This window comes from Trachypithecus francoisi, unplaced genomic scaffold (assembly GCF_009764315.1).
Source record: "Trachypithecus francoisi isolate TF-2019V2 unplaced genomic scaffold, Tfra_2.0 Lachesis_group5, whole genome shotgun sequence".
NCBI classification, from domain to species: domain Eukaryota; kingdom Metazoa; phylum Chordata; class Mammalia; order Primates; family Cercopithecidae; genus Trachypithecus; species Trachypithecus francoisi.
This window is the reverse complement of record NW_022681470.1, coordinates 112,212,037-112,230,838: the sequence shown is the minus strand read 5'-3', so window position 1 is coordinate 112,230,838 and position 18,802 is coordinate 112,212,037. Positions and strand designations below refer to the sequence as shown.

General features: G+C 47.6%; 1 protein-coding gene across 6 annotated transcripts; it reads left to right on the top strand.

Annotated features, from left to right (window-relative positions):
• Window positions 1–1,632: 1,632 nt before the first annotated feature.
• LOC117075950 (glutathione S-transferase Mu 2) lies at window positions 1,633–17,325 on the top strand. 6 transcript variants are annotated; one of them, XM_033198813.1, is made up of 8 exons: window positions 1,633–1,993; window positions 2,237–2,372; window positions 2,804–2,868; window positions 3,177–3,258; window positions 3,359–3,459; window positions 4,455–4,550; window positions 4,641–4,751; window positions 12,642–13,102. In XM_033198813.1, exons 1-8 carry the CDS (start codon window positions 1,958–1,960, stop codon window positions 12,894–12,896), a joined length of 882 nt encoding a protein of 293 aa, XP_033054704.1. In that variant the 5' UTR covers window positions 1,633–1,957; the 3' UTR covers window positions 12,897–13,102. The 6 variants fall into 6 exon arrangements, with proteins under 6 accessions (XP_033054704.1, XP_033054705.1, XP_033054702.1 ...); XM_033198814.1 differs by lacking the exon at window positions 12,642–13,102 and adding an exon at window positions 7,633–8,808 and having other exon boundaries at window positions 1,638–1,993; window positions 2,297–2,372; XM_033198812.1 differs by lacking the exon at window positions 12,642–13,102 and adding an exon at window positions 16,854–17,325 and having other exon boundaries at window positions 1,824–1,993.
• Window positions 17,326–18,802: the final 1,477 nt, after the last annotated feature.

Below are 18,802 nucleotides of genomic sequence, written 5' to 3'. Positions count from 1 at the left end.
TCCAATGATCCTCCCGCCTCAGCTTCTCAAGTAGCTGGGACCAGAGGCAAGGGCCACCATGGCCAGCTAATTTTCGTGTATTTGGTAGACAATGTTTCAGCATGCTTCCCAGGCTGGGTAGATACCTTCCAAAAATAAGTTCAGTTCATCCTGCCTAGCCTTACCCCAGCAGCTCTGGAATAATGTGCTCAGAGCTGCAGAGGGATGCCTGCAGGATGACTGGCAGAAAGAGTCCCACACTCCCTACCCTGTACCCTGGAAGACCAGGCTGCCCAGCCTGTCCGCCTGGTAGACCGTTTCCCTGCCCAGTTCTCCTTCTGTCATTCCTGATGTGCAGCTTGATGCCTGCAGGGACTGCACTGGCTGAGATTATCTCAAGGTGCTCCCTTCTGCCACCTGGTGTTCAGGGAAGTGGGTCCTCTGGTCTTCTTCCTGCCACCAGAATTTTGAGGGCCTTGTTTCTCCCACTGCAACTTTTGACCCATTCGTGGGTTCCTTCCTTCCCTCCCTCCCTTCCTTTCTTCCTTCCCTCCCTCCCTCCCTTCCTTTCTTCCTTCCTTCCTCTCTCTCTCTTTCTTTCTTGACAGACTCTCACTCTGTCGCCTAGGCTGGAGTGCAGTGGTGCAACCTCACCTCACTGCAACCTCCGCCTCCCTGGTTCAAGCGATTCTCCTTCCTCAGCCTCCTGAGTAGCTGGGATTACAGGCACCCGCCACCAGGTCTGGCTAATTTTTTGTATTTTTAGTACAGTCGGGGTTTCACCACGTTGGCTGGGTTTTAGATGAGGGTTTCTTCACCTCAGCAGTACTGTCATTTTGGAGGGCAGAAATCTTTGTTGTGGTGCACTGTCCTGAGCTTCGCAGGGTGTTCAGCATCCTAACCAAACTCTACCCACTAGATGCCATGGGTGCTTCCCAGTGGTGACAATTAACAAAGTCTCCAGACAGACCTACATGTCCCCTGAGGGGCAAAGTTACCTCCACTTGAAGACCAGTGATGTGCTGGATGGAGACTAGTATTAAAATAATAATAGAAATCATAATGTAACTCATGTACTTAAGGTAAGTCATTTTTAATGGAACATTTATTTCAGTTAATAATATTTGTATATGTCTGTCCTGGTAGTTTTTTTTTTTTTTAGCTTTTTATTTTGATTTAATATCAGAGTTTGAAAAATTTGCAAAAGGAATTAATACAAAGACCTCTGATTCCCCCAGATTCTAACGTTTCCACATGGGCTTTCTCCTCCCTCCCCCTGAGTCTCCCAGCCCCTGCTCCCCGCCTTTCTCTCTCCCCACCCAGCAAGCTCCCTAGGAGCACAGCACCACTTATGCCAAAAGCATCATTTTCTTTTCTCTGAGGCGGCATTCCTGACGTTTGGATTTAGGCTGATAAGTGACAGTTACAATCATCCTTGCCTGTGTTGTCCTTTCCATGTTAGGTCTGTCATGCCATGTGTGGCTGCAGTTTATAACAATCTATATCATATATGCCTTTTGAAAAGTTTTGAAAACTTATCCAGTGAATCCCTGAGCACCAAATGTTCTTTTGTGTTATTTTTCTTTATTAGGCTACTATTACTTTATTCAGAATCTCTCTCTTTTTTAGAGAGCCTTTCTTTCTTGCCTAACCTAGAGTGCAGCGGCGCAATCATAACTCAGTTCAGCCTCAAACCCCTGGGCTCAAACAGTTCTCCCCCTACCACCGCCCCCGCCGCCGGGCTTCTGGGCACGTGAGCTCGCTCCTGGAACCCCTGGGGCTGGGAGGTGGGAGGGGATCCTATTCCTTCCAGCCCCGGGAGCGCGCTTCGGGTCTCCGGATTGGCGCGTTTCGGGGGCAGGGCGGGCCGAGGGGCGGGGTCGCAGCAAGGCTCCCCCTCTACCCTCTCCTGGGCCTCTCACAAAGTCTGAGCCCCGCCCGCCGAAGCTTGTCTGCAGAATCCGTAGCAACCAGCACCATGCCCATGACACTGGGGTACTGGAACATCCGCGGGGTGAGCGAGGGTCCGCTGGGCGGTGGGACGGGGGGCGCGGGGGTGGGGAAGTGTGGAGCAGCCGCGGGACGGGCTCTAGAGAAGGTTCCTTTTCAGCGCTGCCCCTCACAGGAGGGCCTGTGCTTACCGCTGTGTGTGCGTGTGGCCGGGCGGGGGTGAGGGCGGGGTGGGGGGAGGTGTGAGGCAGGAAGGGGAGGAGGCGATGGGTACGTGCAGTGTAAACTGGGGATTCCCCTTGTGCAGAGAAGTCACCAAGTCAGGGACCCTCAATCTCTGACCCGAGTTGTGGGCCATTTCTCCCAGCTGGCCCACTCCATCCGCCTGCTCCTGGAATACACAGGCTCAAGTTACGAGGAAAAGAAGTACACAATGGGGGATGGTAATGGCACCCTCGTGTCTGGGCCCTGCCCACTCACACTAGGCTGGCACCAAGCAACCGATGGTGGCCACCTGTGGCTGACTCTGCAGGCCTCCCCTGCTGGAGCTGCAGGCTGTCCCTTCCCTGAGCCCCTGTGAGGGAGCCCTCTGGCCTTGCAAGGCAGAATGCTGGGGCGGGATGCTGGGCCCCCTGTCTGGGTAACTGGGATGGGTGTCCCTCAGGGCTTGCCTAAACCCTGGAAACCTTAGTCTTGTGGGATCCAGAGCCCTCACCGGGATTCTTTCTCCCTTATCCCTGGGATGTGGAACTGAGTGGTCAGATTCTAGATCCACCTTTCTCAGGGGTCTTGCCACTGGCTCCTTGGGAGGGTCCCAGGGAAGGAGGGCTGGGCTCTGGGGAGGTTTGTTTTCACTTCATCTTCCCCACCACAGCTCCTGACTATGACAGAAGCCAGTGGCTGAATGAAAAATTCAAGCTGGGCCTGGACTTTCCCAATGTAGGTGCAGGGGAAGGGGTGGTTTTGGGGGAAAGTGCAACGTGTCTCTGACCGCATCTCCTCTCCCCAGCTTAGGGGGGTTAGGATCAGGAGTCTTCTGCCCAATTCCTGTCACTCCTGGCTGTCTACACAGCCCTCCATGATGTTCTGTATCCAAGCTCATTCGTTCATGTGACAGTATTCTTATTTCAGGCTTGCCATGAGCAGGCACAGTGAGTGCCGGGTCTCCTCTCTGCCCTTGCTTATGGGAAGGGGATGCTGGGGAGCCTGGTGGCCCAACTGAGCTTCCCCGGTTTCCCATTATCCAGCTGCCCTACTTGATTGATGGGACTCACAAGATCACCCAGAGCAACGCCATCCTGCGCTACATTGCCCGCAAGCACAACCTGTGTGAGTGTGGTTGGCTGCAGTGTGTGGGGGGAAGGTGGCCTCATCCTGGCCTTGGCTGGGCTGTGATGCTGAGAGTGAGTCTATGTTTTGTGGGTGGTAGGTGGGGAGACCGAAAAGGAGAAGATTCGGGAAGACATTTTGGAGAACCAGCTTATGGACAACCGCATGCAGCTGGCCAGACTCTGCTATGACCCAGATTTTGTGAGTCTCCCACCCCACTCCCAGTCACCCCTTTCCCTGCAGAGTTTTGATCAGGAGCCAAGACTCTGGTCCTGCCATCTACATAGGTCCTGTTTTCCATTTGAACTCTTTAGTGCTACTCATCCTTCAAGCTATTTCCTATACTGCCACCAGAGTGACTCTCAAACCCCAAAGTCATGTAAAATAAAACCTCTAAATCAATTCCCCACCAATCTACTTATAGAATCCTGACTCTCCATGTATGAATTCACTCTCTAGACAGTAATGGTTACTTCCAGAGTCCCCTCCATCTCTGACCCATGACCTCTTTCCAGATTCTCTCTCTCAGTGGTTTGGGCCATCTCTCCCACTGGTTTATATCATCTGCCTGCTTTGGAATACACAAACTATGAGGAAAACAAGTGCAAAACAAAGGAATCTAATGGCACCTGCAATTTTGGTGTCTTCTGAGTGCTCTCTTGACATACACTGAGATCAGCAAATTTTCCTAACAGGCAGCTTAGGGGCAGCCAGAGGCCCTTTTTTCCCCTCCTTTCTTCTACTCATCCTCTGAATATCTCCTCATCTTTCCAGAAACCACTCAATGGCAATTGTATTCTTCTGCTCCCCCACTAGGAGGAACTTTCTACTTCTTTCTCTGAGCTCCTTTAGTTCTTTGCATCCTTGATTCTGCTCATATCTGGGTCCAGAGCCTGCCAGGTACTCAGGTGCTCCTGGGGCTGACCCAGAGGTTGTTGGGAGGTCAGTGGGGACAGATTTAGGGACAGTGTCACATTCCGCTCTGCCATCCCATCACTTCAGGAAGACTCCAGCTACCCAGTCAGAGTCTAATAAATGCTGATGTATCCAATCGAAGCCTGGGCACTGCCCCAGTTCCAGCTGTGGGGGAGATGGCTGCTTGCCCGTGGCCAGGTGGGGCCATGCACAAACCTGGGAGGCTGCATCTGTGCAGGGAGCTTATGTCTGAGGGTGTTGACAGCTGTTTTCTGCCTCAGGAGAAACTGAAGCCAGAATACCTGGAGGGACTCCCTGAAATGCTGAAGCTCTACTCACAGTTTCTGGGGAAGCAGCCATGGTTTCTTGGGGACAAGGTAATGGGGGTATGTGATGGGGCCACTACAGATTTGCCATACTTCCTATATTATGGAGGTTTCAGCCCACATATCCTTGGCCTTATCCAGATCACCTTTGTGGATTTCATCGCTTATGATGTCCTTGAGAGAAACCAAGTATTTGAGCCCAGCTGCCTGGACGCCTTCCCAAACCTGAAGGACTTCATCTCCCGATTTGAGGTGATGCCCCTGTCCTCCTTTCTCTTTATGTCCCTTATTCCTTTCCCTCCTTTGTGGTGCTTTCCCAGTCCTGAAGCTACACAAAGAATAACTCGCATTTATGGCCATGCGCGGTGGCTCACGCCTGTAATCTCAGCACTTTGGAGGCTAAGGCAGGCAGATCACCTGTGGTCAGTAGTTTGAGACTGGCCTGCCCAAATGGTGAAACCCCATCTTTACTAAAAAAAAAAAAAAAATACAAAAATTAGCCGGGTGTGGTGGTGAGTGCCTGTAATCCCAGTTACTCAGGAGGCTGAGGCAGGAGAATCACTTAACCCAGGCGGTGGAAGGTGCAGTGAGCCAAGATTGCACCACTGCACTCCAGCCTGGATGACAGAGTGAGACTCCATTTCAAGGGGGAAAAAAAAAAAGAATAACTTGCATTTATTGAGTGCTGGCTTCATGCCACGAACTGTGCCCAGAACATTATACCTATTGTGTGGAATTTGAAATTTACAACACTCCTACACGGTGATAGAATCATCTCCCCCATTTTACAGATAAGGAAACTGAGAATGAGAGAATCAGTCCTTCCTCAGGGTCTCAGAGCCAGTGGAGACTGTGCTGGGCTCCCTGTGAGCCTCTGGATCTATGGGCAGCAGTCAGGGCTCTCCCTTTTGTGACAAAAGAAAAAGCCTCAGGCCTTGTCTAGCCTGGGTTTCACAGCCCAGGACATTTTGGAAGAGGCAGAGCACTTCAGGACCACGGATGCAGCTGGCAATAGTAGGACTGACACATAGTAGCATTGATGTTGAATAACTAAACCCACAGGCCGTATTTGTAGCTACCTCCAGAAGCTTTGCACAATCAAACCCTCATGTGGGGAATCCTGAGAGCCAGAACTGTGGCTGGAGCTGGATTAGGGTACATATGTGGGTGTCCCTGTTGAAGGAGCTTATGCTGAAATGCCTTGTGCTGGGGCACTTTCCTTCTTTACCTCTCTTCCTCTTTTTTTTTTTTTTGGAGACGGAATCTTGCTCTGTCGCCCAGGCTGGAGTGCAGTGGAGTGATCTTGGCTCACTGCAACCTCCGTCTCCTGGGTTCAAGTGATTCTCCTGCCTCAGCCTCTTGAGTAGCTGGGATTACAGGTGTGTGCCACCACGTCCAGCTAATTTTTGTATTTTTAGTAGAGATGGGGTTTCACCATGTTGGCCAGGCTTGTCTCGAACTCCTGACCTCAGGTGATCCACCTGCCGCAGCCTCCGTAAGTGCTGGGATTACAGGCATGAGCCACCGCGCCTGGCCTCTTCCTCTCTTTTTTCCATCCAACGTTCCACGTGTTCCCCCTGCAAGATGAATAGCACGCTGATTTTACTCCTATTCACTGACCTTCTCTGCATGAGGCAGGGTGTGAGGCACAGTGGGAGATGCATAGATGACTGACCCATCCTGAAAATGAGTATAATGACAGGCCTGCAGGCAGAGCAGCCTGTGAGGTGTGTGCTGAACTTGTTTGAGAGCAGCAAATCCTACATTACTACAGATTTGGGAATTTGAGGCATTAGTCCATCAGGCTTCTGAGCCTTGAATCTGTTTCCCTTTTCCACTCCCCATCAAGAGATCTGCTTGCTCAGCTAGTTCCCATCAGCTCTGGTTCTGTGGTTCTGGTCCAGGCTGAGTGGCCTTGGAGTTATATAAGAGGTGGTGGGAAGGGAGGGGTGGAGGAGAGCTGAGGGCTATGGGCTGTGATGTACCAGGGTCAAGCCTGTTGCCCAGGCTGGAGTGCAGTGGCGTGATCTCGGCTCACTGCAACCACCGCTTCCTGGGTTCAGGCAATTCTCTGCCTCAGCCTCCCGAGTAGCTGGGATTACAGTTGCCCGCCACCATGCCCGGCTAATTTTTGTATTTTTAGTAGAGATGGGGTTTCACCATGTTGGCCATGCTAGTCTTGAACTCCTGACCACAGGTGATCCACCCACCTCGGCCTCCCAAAGTGCTGGGATTACAGGTGTGAGCCACCATACCTGGTTGGATCTTTTTGAATACCTTATCTGGGCATTCAATCCCGGTAAAATTGTGCACAGCACATCTGAGTGTCATGTAACCTAATCTGCAGCAGCAGGGCTGGAGATGCCATGGGTTAGGGCACAGTGAGATTTTACTCGGGTACTAGATAGAGAACTTTGGACTTTCTGCTTTAAGGGGAATAATTATAGCCTAGTCTCGCCTTTTGTTATCTTGTGCGCTGCCACCCCACCCCGCCCCGCCACCATTCCACTTTCATCCAGGTTTTACTGAGACATTGGGTGAGTGTGTTCTGAGCCCCTTTGTTCTGCTGGAGGTCCCTTCTGTGTGTCTACACCCAGACAAGCCAAGAGCCTCCCTGTGGAAAAGGAGACTGTGTGTGCAGTCAAGGAGTGACAGGGCCGGGTGTGAGGGGTGGTGGGGCAGAAGAAGAAGAGTATTTGGCAGAAAGAGGCCAGAACTGGAGAGAGACAGAACCAGGCTACATTGTAGCCCTGTTCCCCTTACTAGATATTTAAATGTGAGGTAGTTGCTGAACTTCTGTTTCCCACATGAGAAATGGTGATAATAGATTCAGCCTTGCAGAGCAGTCAAGTGGATTTTCTAAGCTTGTGTTATAATTTCTCTTGGGTACAGAGCAGCCAGCACAGTGTAGAATCTCCATAAGTGTTAGCTGTTACTGTGGTACAACATTACTTAAAGGAAGCTGGAAGAGTTAACTCTGCAGATCTGGGGACCCTAAGAGGCTGTGTGATATCCCAGCACTTGAGCCCACGTGGAAAGGCTGTGGTCAAGGCCCTGACTTGCTGTGTCTGCAGTGGGGCTGTCCTCATGGGCAGCTGACCTTGAGCTCTGGCCTTGTTTTCCCCCGTCTCAGGGCTTGGAGAAGATCTCTGCCTACATGAAGTCCAGCCGCTTCCTCCCAAGACCTGTGTTCACAAAGATGGCTGTCTGGGGCAACAAGTAATGCCTTGAAGGCCAGGAGGTGGGAGTGAGGAGCCCATACTCAGCCCTCTGCCCAGGCTGTGGAGCGCACTGGACTCTGCATCCCAGCACCTGCCTCCCCATTCCTTTCTCCTGTTTATTCCCATCTTTACCCCCAAGACTTTATTGTCCCCTCTTCACTTCCCCTAAACCCTGTCCCATGCAGGCGCTTTAAAGCCTCAATTACCCACTTTCCTTCATGAACATCCCCCTCCCAACATTACCCTTCGCTGCACTAAAGCCAGCCTGACCTTCCTTCCTGTTAGTGGTTGTGTCTGCTTTGAGGGGCCTGCCTAGCCCCTGGCCTGTGGAGCTCAGCTCTGAGCTGTTCCCGTGCTGCATGAAAGAGCAGCATTGACTGGTTTACAGGCCCTGCTCCTGTAACATGACCCCTGCCTTAGGCCTTCCTGATGGAAGTAAAGCCTCAGCCACGTTTGTTGGGTGTCTTCTCTTATTTCCTCCTGGGCATCTACCCACACTGTCTGTCTGTCACTGCCTCTTCCAAGGGACTGGCTGGTGATCCTGGTGGTGGCCGGATTCTAAAGGAGTCTGCTGGGCATAGTAAGGCACTTGCAATTCTTGCTCCCATTTCTGACAGACTCAGAGCAGGAAGCTCCCTGAGGCTCTGTGGAAAGGATGTCTCTTTCTGGGCCTGGATCTCTCATTCATCATCCAGCCTTACTGAGTGCTTTTCATACTTACACAGAGCTTGTGTCTCATTAAATAGGACCCCAAGGGGGTGGAATCTCCATCAGAGAGGACCAGGGTCCCTTTTACCTTCTCCACTATATGACTGCATCACTTCTGTTAGGTCTCCAGGACCCAGTCTCTATTGTTTTTCTCAGATGGCTTCCAGGTACCCTCTCCAGGCTTGCTGCACAGCTGTCATCAGGACGTTCTCTCTGGGTTTACTTCCTCTCTTTCCTGTGTACCTGTGAGAGAAATGTCTTTAGTCCTTGCAAAACTGAAAGTGTCTTTACATGCTTACTGAATACTCTGGCCGATGTTTTAGTCTGTTCTCACACTGCTAATAAAGACCTACCCGAGACTGGGTAATTGATAAAGGAAAGAGGTTTAAAGGACTCACAGTTCCACAGGGCCTGGGAGGCCTCATAACTAACCATGGCAGAAGACAAATGAGGAGCAAAGTCACATTTTCCATGGCAGCAGGCAAGAGGGCCTGTGCAGGGGAACTCCCACTTATAAAACCATCAGATCTCGTGAGATTATTCACTACCATCAGGACAGTATGGGGGAAACTGCCCCCATGATTCAGTTATCTCCACCTGGCCCCCACTCTTGACACCTGGGGATTATTACAATTCAAGGTAAGATGTGGGTGGGGACACAACCAAACCATATCAGCTGGGGATAGAATTCTATGATGAAAACCTTCAGACCTCTAATAGACTTACTCACTCTTTTCTAGAATTGAGCATTTCTGGTGAGTAGGTGGATGCGTCTGCCTGCATCCTTTGATTTTTAAAAATATTATTTTTATTTTTGTTTTGAGAGGGAATCTTACTCTGTTGCCCAGGCTGGAGTGCAGTGGTGTGATCTTGGCTCACTGCGACCTCCCCTTCCCGGGTTCAAACAATTCTCCTGCCTCAGTCTCCCGAGTAGCTGGAACTACAGGTATGCACCACTGTGCCCAGATAATTTTTGTGTTTTTGGTTTAGAGACGGGTTTTCACCATGTTGGCCAGGCTGGTCTCAAACTCCTGACCTCATGATCCACCCACCTCAGCCTCCCAAAGTGCTGGAATTACATGCGTGAGCCACTGCGCCTGGCCAAATCTTTTGCTTTTTTACTTAAGCATTTTCTGCCATTCTGAGGTCTGTAATTCCAAAGACTGCGTGGGGATCTACAGGTTGTTCTCTTCCTGACTCACATCCTTGCCGGAATATTCTAAGCATAGGCTTCCTCCACCCTGACAGCAATCCCATAGCTTTATCTGCATTGCATCTTCTTGAAGTAATTTAAAATCTCACTGGAGAGTGAGCTGCTTCAGAGGAAGAATCTCATAGCTTAGCAGTTCCTAAGCTGTGATGTCAGAAATAGTTGTTGAGTCTGTAGGTCAGGTATTCATACAAGGCTCAGCAGGGAGAACTTGTTACAAATCAACAAAGGTCTCTTCTCCAAAAACTGTATATCCAAAAATACAACTAATTAACAAATGAGTCAGAATATCCAAATGTCCAATAAGCTCATGAGAAGGTGTTCAACATCATTAGACAGCAGAAAGTTAAAAACCCGTAGATCCTACTGTATCCCCACTAGAATGGCTGACATTGAAAGGACTGACAATTGTTGGTGATTTGTGGAGTAACTGGAACTGTCATGCCTTGCTGGTGGGAAAGTCACTTTGGAATACTGGCAGTGTCAGCTGGGGCTAAACATACATCTACCCAGGACCCAGAAGTCCTACCCTACAGGAATGAGTCCTAATGGATTCTCAGAACCAGGGATAATGATGTCAAAAGCAACTTTATTTTAAATAGCCAATAACTGAAAACCATCCAAATTCCATGAATAGAAGAACGAACAAATGAACTGTGGTTTATTAACATAATTCCATCATTCGTATAATGGAATACTTACTCCACTGTAATGAAAATAAACGTGCTAACGCTATGTGCAAAAACATGGATGGGCCTCACAGACGTGTTGAGTAAAAGGATCCAGACAGGAGAAAGGACACACAATCTCATTCCACTTACACAAAAATCAGGAGAGGGAAATGATTCTATGGTATCACAGGTCAGGTGATGGGTGACCCTGGTGAGAACTGGAAGGTTGCCTATTGAAGGCGCCTGGTGGAGTGCTGTAAGTTTTCTCTCTTTATCTGGGAGGTGATTCTAGAAGAGTATACAAGTGAGAAATTCCACAGGGTAGCACACTTAAGGCCTGTGCACTGTATGTACATGACACTTCAGTGAAAAGCATGCACATATGTCTTACATTATTTGTGTGCTTGTGTTTGTTGGCTTTCCCTCATAAGATGTCAACATCATGAGGGCATATGTTTTTGTCTCTTCTTGTTCACTAATGTTACAGGTGTTTGCACATCATCTAGGACCGTCCCTGAGCATAGTAGGTGCTCACTGAATAGTTAATAAATTATAGGTTCTTCTTAATGGTGTCATTTCAAATTCTCTTTAGATTTCTTTTCCTGCTTACTTTTTCAGGTGAGATTGGTGTGCATGTATAGTGTTAGAATCTACAGTTTTTTCTCTTTAACATTTTACTTTTTTTTTTTTTGAGACAGAGTCTCACTCCGTTGCCCAGGCTGGAGCGCAGTGGTACAGTCTCAGCTCACTGCAACCTCCGCTTCATGGGTTGAAGCAATTCTTGTGGCCCAGCCTACTGAGTAGCTGGGACTACAGGCATACATCACCACACCTGGCTAATTTTTGTATTTTTAGTAGAGATGAGGTTTTGCCACAATGGCCAGGCTGGTCTCGAACTCCAGGCCTCAAGTTATCTACCTGTCTCCTCTCAAAGTGCTGAGATTACAGGTGTGAGCCACTGCACCTGGTCTAACATTTTACTTAAAAATCTGTATATGGGCCAGGTGTGGTGGCTCATGCCTGTAATCCCAGAAGTTTGGGAGGCAGGCAGATCACAAGGTTAGGAAATGGAGACCATCCTGGCTAACATGGTGAAACCCCGTCTCTACTAAAAATACAAAAATTTGCTGGGCGTGGTGGCGCTTGCCTGTAGTCTCAGCTACTCAGGAGGCTGAGGCAGGAGAATCGCTTGATCCCGGGAGGCGGAGGCTGCAGTGAGCCAAGATCGTGCCACTCCTCTCCAGCCGGGGCAACAGAACAAGACTCTGTCCCAAAAAAAAAAAAAATCTGTATATGTTGGCAGTCTATATGCATGCCTACTTCTAATATTGATGGCTATCTAACATTAGTTCCTGTGGATAAACTGTAGTTTGCCTAGTCATTCTTATGCTATGGGATATGTGGATTTTTCTAACTTATGTATTTGTTTTTAGAGCAGGGTGATCATGTTTCAACAATTCCTTCCCGTTTTTGGTTACTTTGAGCAGATCCCCAGAGGCAATTACTACAAGGTAAAGGGAGAGAATGGTTTAATGGCACTATAACAGATAATTTGATTGCTCTCCAGAGAGAACAACTTAATTTATGGTGCCACCAGCAAGGTACAGGGAACTTTCTGCACTACTTTAGACACTTAGGGGATTGCAATTTCATCTTTTTTTTTTTTTTTTTAATAAGAACACCTTCAAATTTTCTGGCTGGGTGTGGTGGCTTATGCCTGTAATCCCAGCTCTTTGGGAGGCCAAGGCAGGCAGATCACTGGAGGTCAGAAGTTTGAGACCAGCTTAGCCAATATGGTGAAATCCTGTCTCTACTAAAAAATACAAAAGTTAGCCAGGCGTGGTGGTGGGCACCTGTAGTCCCAAATATTCAGGAGGCTGAGGCACAAGAATCGCTTGAACCTGGGAGGCAGAGGTTGCACTGAGCCAAGATCATGCCATTGCACATTGCACTCCAGCTTGGGTGACAGAGTGAGATTCCATCTCAAAAAAAAAAAAAAAAGAATACTTTCAGGTTTTCTACCTTCACCTTTTTTGTTTATTGGCTGTGCATGTTTCTGCCAATGAATCACACTCTATAAATCTACCTGTTCATGAATCTCCTGCAGAAAACTCTCTGTTGACCCATTCTCTGCCTGTGGCTTAGTCAACTCCTGGAGAAAGGGTAAGAATGATCTTGTGGCAGTCAAGGCTTTTTCTCCCACAGGCTCAATGTAATTAATTGTGATTTTGTTCTTGGTTTTCTGTGGCATAATATGATGGTTAATTTTCTGCATTAACTTGACCAAGCTAAGGGATACTCACATGGCTGGTAAAATTATTGTATTTGTGAGGGTGTTTCCAGAAGAGATTCGCCTTTGAATCAGAAGACTGAGCCAAGATTTCTCTTGGCAATGAAGGGGGCTTCCAAGAAACTGTCAAGGTCCAGAGAGAAGAAAAAGACAGAGGAAGGTGCATTTGATCTCTCTGACAGGGACTTCCATTTCCGTCTGTCCCGGGACATCCACACTCCTGGTTCTCTAGCCTTCAGACTTGATCAGGGTCTAACACCGTCACCTCGCACCCCACCCTTGTTCAGAGGCCTTTAGACTCACACTGAATGATACGCTGGCTTTCCTGCTTCTCTATCCTGCAGCAGATGATCATGGGACTTCATTCCAAAATTGTGTGAGCCAATTCCCATAAGAGCTACCTAAATTTATAAATAAACACCCAAATTTCCTACAGGCTTATCTTGGTGGTGTCACTTCAAATTTTGAAGAACCTTGACTATTACACATAGCAAAAAAAAAAACACAAGTGGGTCACTGTCATCAATAAGTAAGTTTTAAAAAATCAAACACAGGATAAAACACTACAACATATCTATTAGTTAGGTGTAGGGACCAGCCCCACAGGGTCAGTGGGTTTTTCTCCCCGTGTGCAGAGACGAGAGATTGTAGAAATAAAGACACAAGACAAAGGGATAAAAGAAAAGACCGCTGGGCCTGGGGGACCACTAGCACCAAGACGCGGAGACCAGTAGTGGCCCCGAATGCCAGGCTGCGCTGATATTTATTGGATATAAGACAAAGGGTAGGGTAAGGAGTGTGAGCCATCTGCAATGATAGGTAAGGTCACGTGGGTCACATGTCCACTGGACAGGGGGCCCTTCTCTATTTGGCAGCCGAGGTGGAGAGAGGGAGAGAGAAGACACCTTACACCATTATTTCTGCATATCAGAGACTTTTAGTACTTTCACTGATTTTGCTACTGCTATCTATAAGGCAGAGCCAGGTGTACAGAATGGAACATGAAAGTGGACTAAGAGTGTGACCACTGGAGCACAGCATCACAGGGAGACGGTTAGGCCTCCGGATAACCGCAGGCAGGCCTAACTGATGTCAGGTCCTCCACAAGAGGTGGAGGAGTGGAGTCTGCTCTAAACTCCCCCAGGGAAATGGAGACCCCTTCCCGGTCTGCTAAGTAACGGGTGTTTTTCCTTGGCACTGACACTACCGCTAGACCACGGTCCGCTTGGTAAGGGGCATCTTCCCAGACGCTCGCGTTACCGCTAGACCAAGGAGCCCTCTGGTGGCTCCGTATGGGCGTGACAGAGGGCTCACGCTCTTACCTTCTGGTCACCGCTCACTATGTCCCTTCAGCTCCTATCTCTGTATGGCCTGGTTTTTCCTAGGCTATGATTGTAGAGCAAGGATTATTATAATATTGGAATAAAGAGTAGTTGCTACAAACTAATGATTAATGATATTGATATATAATCATGTCTATGATCTAGATCTAGTATAACTCTTCTTGTTTTAGATATTTTATTGTACTGGAACAGCTCCTGCCCTCGGTCACTTGCCTCGGCACCCGGGTGGCTTGCTGCCCACACCTGGGTTTTTTTTTCTATATGGAAAGAACTGTCTGAGATGCCTTGCAGTAAACTCCAAGTAGATTGTGAGGGAAGATATCTTCTTTTCTCCTGGTAAATCTCTGTGTTGATGATCATTATTTTAAAGGCTCCAAAGATCAAAACATCTGCTTGCACATTTTGACGATTCGTTTTGGGTGAGGGTCTCTGGACGGCTTGGAAGGGTGGGTGAACAGTGGGAAGGGGGCTGCCTTGTGGTGACTGGCATCACTCATACCCATATCTGTGGCAGTCATCAGGTGCTTATTATATATTCGACTTTTGGTCACCCCATGGGGGTGTTAAATGCAGGGAGGCTCTAGTCAAGCCATTACAGGTTGGCAGTGACTTGTAGCAACTTTCTGCACACCTTTCTCAGTCAGGGTGGATACCTTTTAAAATAAGTTCAGTTCATCCTGCCTAGCTTTGCCCCAGCAGCCCTAGAACAATTACCCCATGGTGCTGAGCTCGGGCTGCCTGGCTCTGGAACAATGTGCTCAGAGCTGCAGGGGAGGCCTCCCGTCTGACTGCCAGAGAGAGTCCCACCACTGCCTACCCTGTATCCTGGAAGACCAGACTGCCCAGCCTGTCCACCTAGTAGACCGTTTCCCTGCCCAATTCTCCTTCTCACATTCCTGATGAGCAGCTTGATGCCTGCAGGGACTGCGCCAGCTGAGATTGTCTCTAGGTCCTCCCTTCTGCCAGCTGGTGTCCAGGGAAGTGGGTCCTTTGGCCTCCTTCCTGCCACCAGAATTTTGAGGACCTTGTTTCTCCCACTGCAGCTTTTGACCCAGTCCTGGGTCATAGACTAGGGTTTCTTAACCTCAGCCGGACAGAGATTTGGAGGGCAGAGTTCTTTGTTGTGAGGTGCTGTCCTGAGCATCGCAGGGCGCCCAGCATCCCACCCATCCTCTCCCCACTAATAGGATGGGCGCTTCCTGCTTTTTACAATGAACACAGTCTCCAGGCAGACGTACATGTCCCCTGAGGGGCAAAATCACCTTCACTTGAATCACATCCAATGGTGGCCTGGATGGACACTGGCATTAAAAACTAATAATAATTAAAAAAAGATCATAATGTAACTCATGTAGCTATGTCCTTATTGATGCAACATTTAATAATGTAAGTATTATTAATACTTATTAATGATTACATGTATATGTAATTTTTTTTACCTTTTATTTTGATCTTGTGTCAGAGTTTGAGAAATTTGTAGAAAGATTATAAACGACTCTGATTACCCTAGATACTAATGTTCCCACATGGGCTTTCTGCCCCCCAGAGTACCCTCTGCCCCTCCTTCTCCTGCCCCTGCCTTTCTGTCTCTCTCTCCCCCAGCAAGCTCCCTATGAGCACAGCTCCAGTTATAAGAAAAACACCATTTTTTCTCTGAGGTAGCATTGCTGACGTTTGGATTCAGGCTGATAAGTGACAGTGATTTATAATCATCCTTGCCTGTGTTGTCCCTCCCACGTCATATCTGTAGTTGCTGACAATCTGTGTCATCCACGCCATTTTCAAAATTTTTGAAACATATCCAGCCAAAAGCTAAGGATAAAATGCCCTTTTTTGCCATTATTTTTCTTTATTGCTCTTTTATTACCTCATTCAGAATCTTTATCTCTTAACATGTTTTGGCCTGTTTGTGTTTCTTCCACTTGGTGGTAACATCAGTTAACACAGAGTTTAGAAAAAATGTTTCCCCAATTAAAAAAAAAAATCACTTGTACTACATCTTCTTTCTTCTTTCTGATTTGTATTAACTTGTAATTTTGGCCGGGCGCGGTGACTCAAGCCTGTAATCCCAGCACTTTGGGAGGCCGAGACGGGTGGATCACGAGGTCAGGAGATCGAGACCATCCTGGCTAACACGGTGAAACCCCATCTACTAAAAAATACAAAAAACTAGCCGGGCGAGGTGGCGGGTGCCTGTAGGAGGCGGAGCTTGCAGTGAGCTGAGATCTGGCCACTGCACTCCAGCCTGGGCGACAGAGCGAGACTCCATCTCAAAAAAAAAAAAAAAACTTGTAATTTTATTTTTTGTTTTTGTTGTACTAATACTCTGATAATTAGCTAACTTTCAAGAAAATAATGTATGATGTATAACAAGCAAATTGGTTAGTTTCAATATTCTTCTTAAGGTAACTTCTTGCTTCCACTTCTTTTTCCATTTCTAACTTTGTTCCTTTTCTACTTTCTTGAAATTCTAGTTTGTTTGCCTTATTTTTGGTATAACAGGCATGTTGGAAAAATGTTTTCTCAATTCAAATTTGGTAGCATCTTGGATATGGTGATTTTTATTTTCTTCTTTTCAGATTGGAGCAAAGATTCTTTATATTTTGGATTTCCTAAGTTTACCCAAACAATATTGAAGAGACTTTAATACATTTCCATGAAGTAGGATACATTTTATTGTCTGTCAGTATTTGTTTCTAATAGATTGGTTTTCAAAATTCTGACAACGTTTTATGTAGATTTTCTGTTAATTTGCCTTCAGAATATAAGAATGTTGACAGAAGAGACAGAAGGAATTATGAAATCCAGTCCAGAGGTCCCGTTACAGGCCCTTGGTAAAATGGGACCCAGTGCATTTTGACTGTCTGGCCCAGTGCTGTTTTAAAAATTAGAACTTGTCCACATTTTGCAGTTTGGACAGCACATACAAATCCAGAAGGCCTGGCCCTGTCGGGACTGAATTTCAGTGTGGTGACAACTGGCTACAACGCCTTCCTTCAGAACACTTGCATCTTCCCTCATCCCTGCTGCTCCGGATCCCCGTCCACAGACGCACTGCCCTGCTGGTGTGATCCTCGTGGCCACTGTGGCCCTTACTTTGGAGATCCTGCTGGTCCAGCCCTTCCCGCCTTCCGCAGAGCTGTACTCCTCCTTCTGAAGAAGGCACCTGGGGCCAGGGCCCCGTCTTCCTGGCTCCTCAGAGTCCTTGCAACAGCAGGCACTGTTTCTCTCTCCTGCACTCAACCCCTCTCCCACTCCACTGCTTCTCAGTGTGCAAAAACAGTAAGAAGTGTCCCGTATTTTCAAAATCTCTCCCCTGAAGTTCCCACCTGATATGTAGTTGGAGATGGGCAAAGTACAGTGTCCTGGAAGCATTGTTTTATTCACAGTGCCTGGAATGTGGTAGGATCTCAACAACTGTTGTTTCAAGAAAGGAATGACCAAATATGTGAATACTAATGTAACAGTACCGTTCTATGTGTTTCAAAATTATTGTTCTCATGAGTGTTAGCTTTCTTAAAAAATCATTTCTTTTAGTTGGATCTAGACATTTTTTCTTTCACAGCTCAAGATGGATAAACTCAGAATCATAAACTCTTAATGCATAATGAGATATGTAACAATTCCTAGGGTCAGGCACTTGTGTCTGTGCTGGTGCTATTGCCTCAATGCAGGAAAATCTACATGAGAATTCACTTTGAGGCCAAAACTGCTTCCTAAACATGGATACCTACCAGGTATTTGAGCTGGGAGTACTGCCCAGGTCTGGATGGGTGGGGAGTGTTTGCAACAAGGACTGTGCCTTGCCATCCTCAGTGACACAGTGTCCAAGTGCCCCAACTTAGCAGACACCTGCCGACCACCTGATTTCTGTGGCCTAATAGGGATGTGATGAAATCTACCTGTGCCACTCAACCCCAATCCACACATTATCCAGGTGGTTTGAAACTTTTTTGATATACTGGGTTCATGCTCTGGAGTCCTAACAACGTTTTAGCTAATTACCAAATATATATATACACACACACACACACACACATATAGACACACACACACACATACATATATATATATAGAGAGAGAGAGAGACAGAGAGAGCGAGAGAGAGCAGTGCAATAACCTTGTCCTTTATACTGTAAAATGATTTCTCCTTAAAGGTCTATCATCTGTTTTCATATATCCATTATTATTTGTAATATCCTTTAAACAAAGCAAAGTCAACCCCAGGCCAAGCCATTGCACAACTCTTTCGAAATAGTCTCCTTTCTACCTTGAAAGAAGAAAGTTGGCAGGTTGAACAGTGTTTTTGTGGCGCTTGTACCACGGGTCACATATCACAGTGTGACTTCAAAGGCCACTGGAGCCACCGTCTCACACTGAAGAACACACATGGGTCAGGAGCCAGGTCCAGGTCCAGAATGGTGGATCTGGAGAAGTGAGGGTCCCTGCCTGTGGTTCTGTGGGGAGCCCTCAGGCTCCTCTCTGGCCACCATCCTCTCACCTCCCTCCTCAGCAGGACAGGGTTCTGGCTTCTCTGAGGGAAAGGTTCTGTGGCAAGCCAGGTCTCACTAACACAGGCCTCCATAACAACTGGCTCAGTACTGACTGAGTGATTAGATATTAAAAGTTAAGGGAAAAAAAAAAAAAAGCCAGTGCCTCTTTACAAAGGGTGGAATGTAACAAAAGCACGCCAAGAGTTTTGCTTAGGCCTTTCCTGGGCCTTAAAGCATGACAAAATAACGAATGAATTCTTAACAGGACCCATTTAAGATTAAACAAGTTTTATTGGGGGTCTGAGGGAACTCCCCACGCCTCTGTGACATAGCAGGAGATGAGATAAGGGTAATCACCCCTGGCACC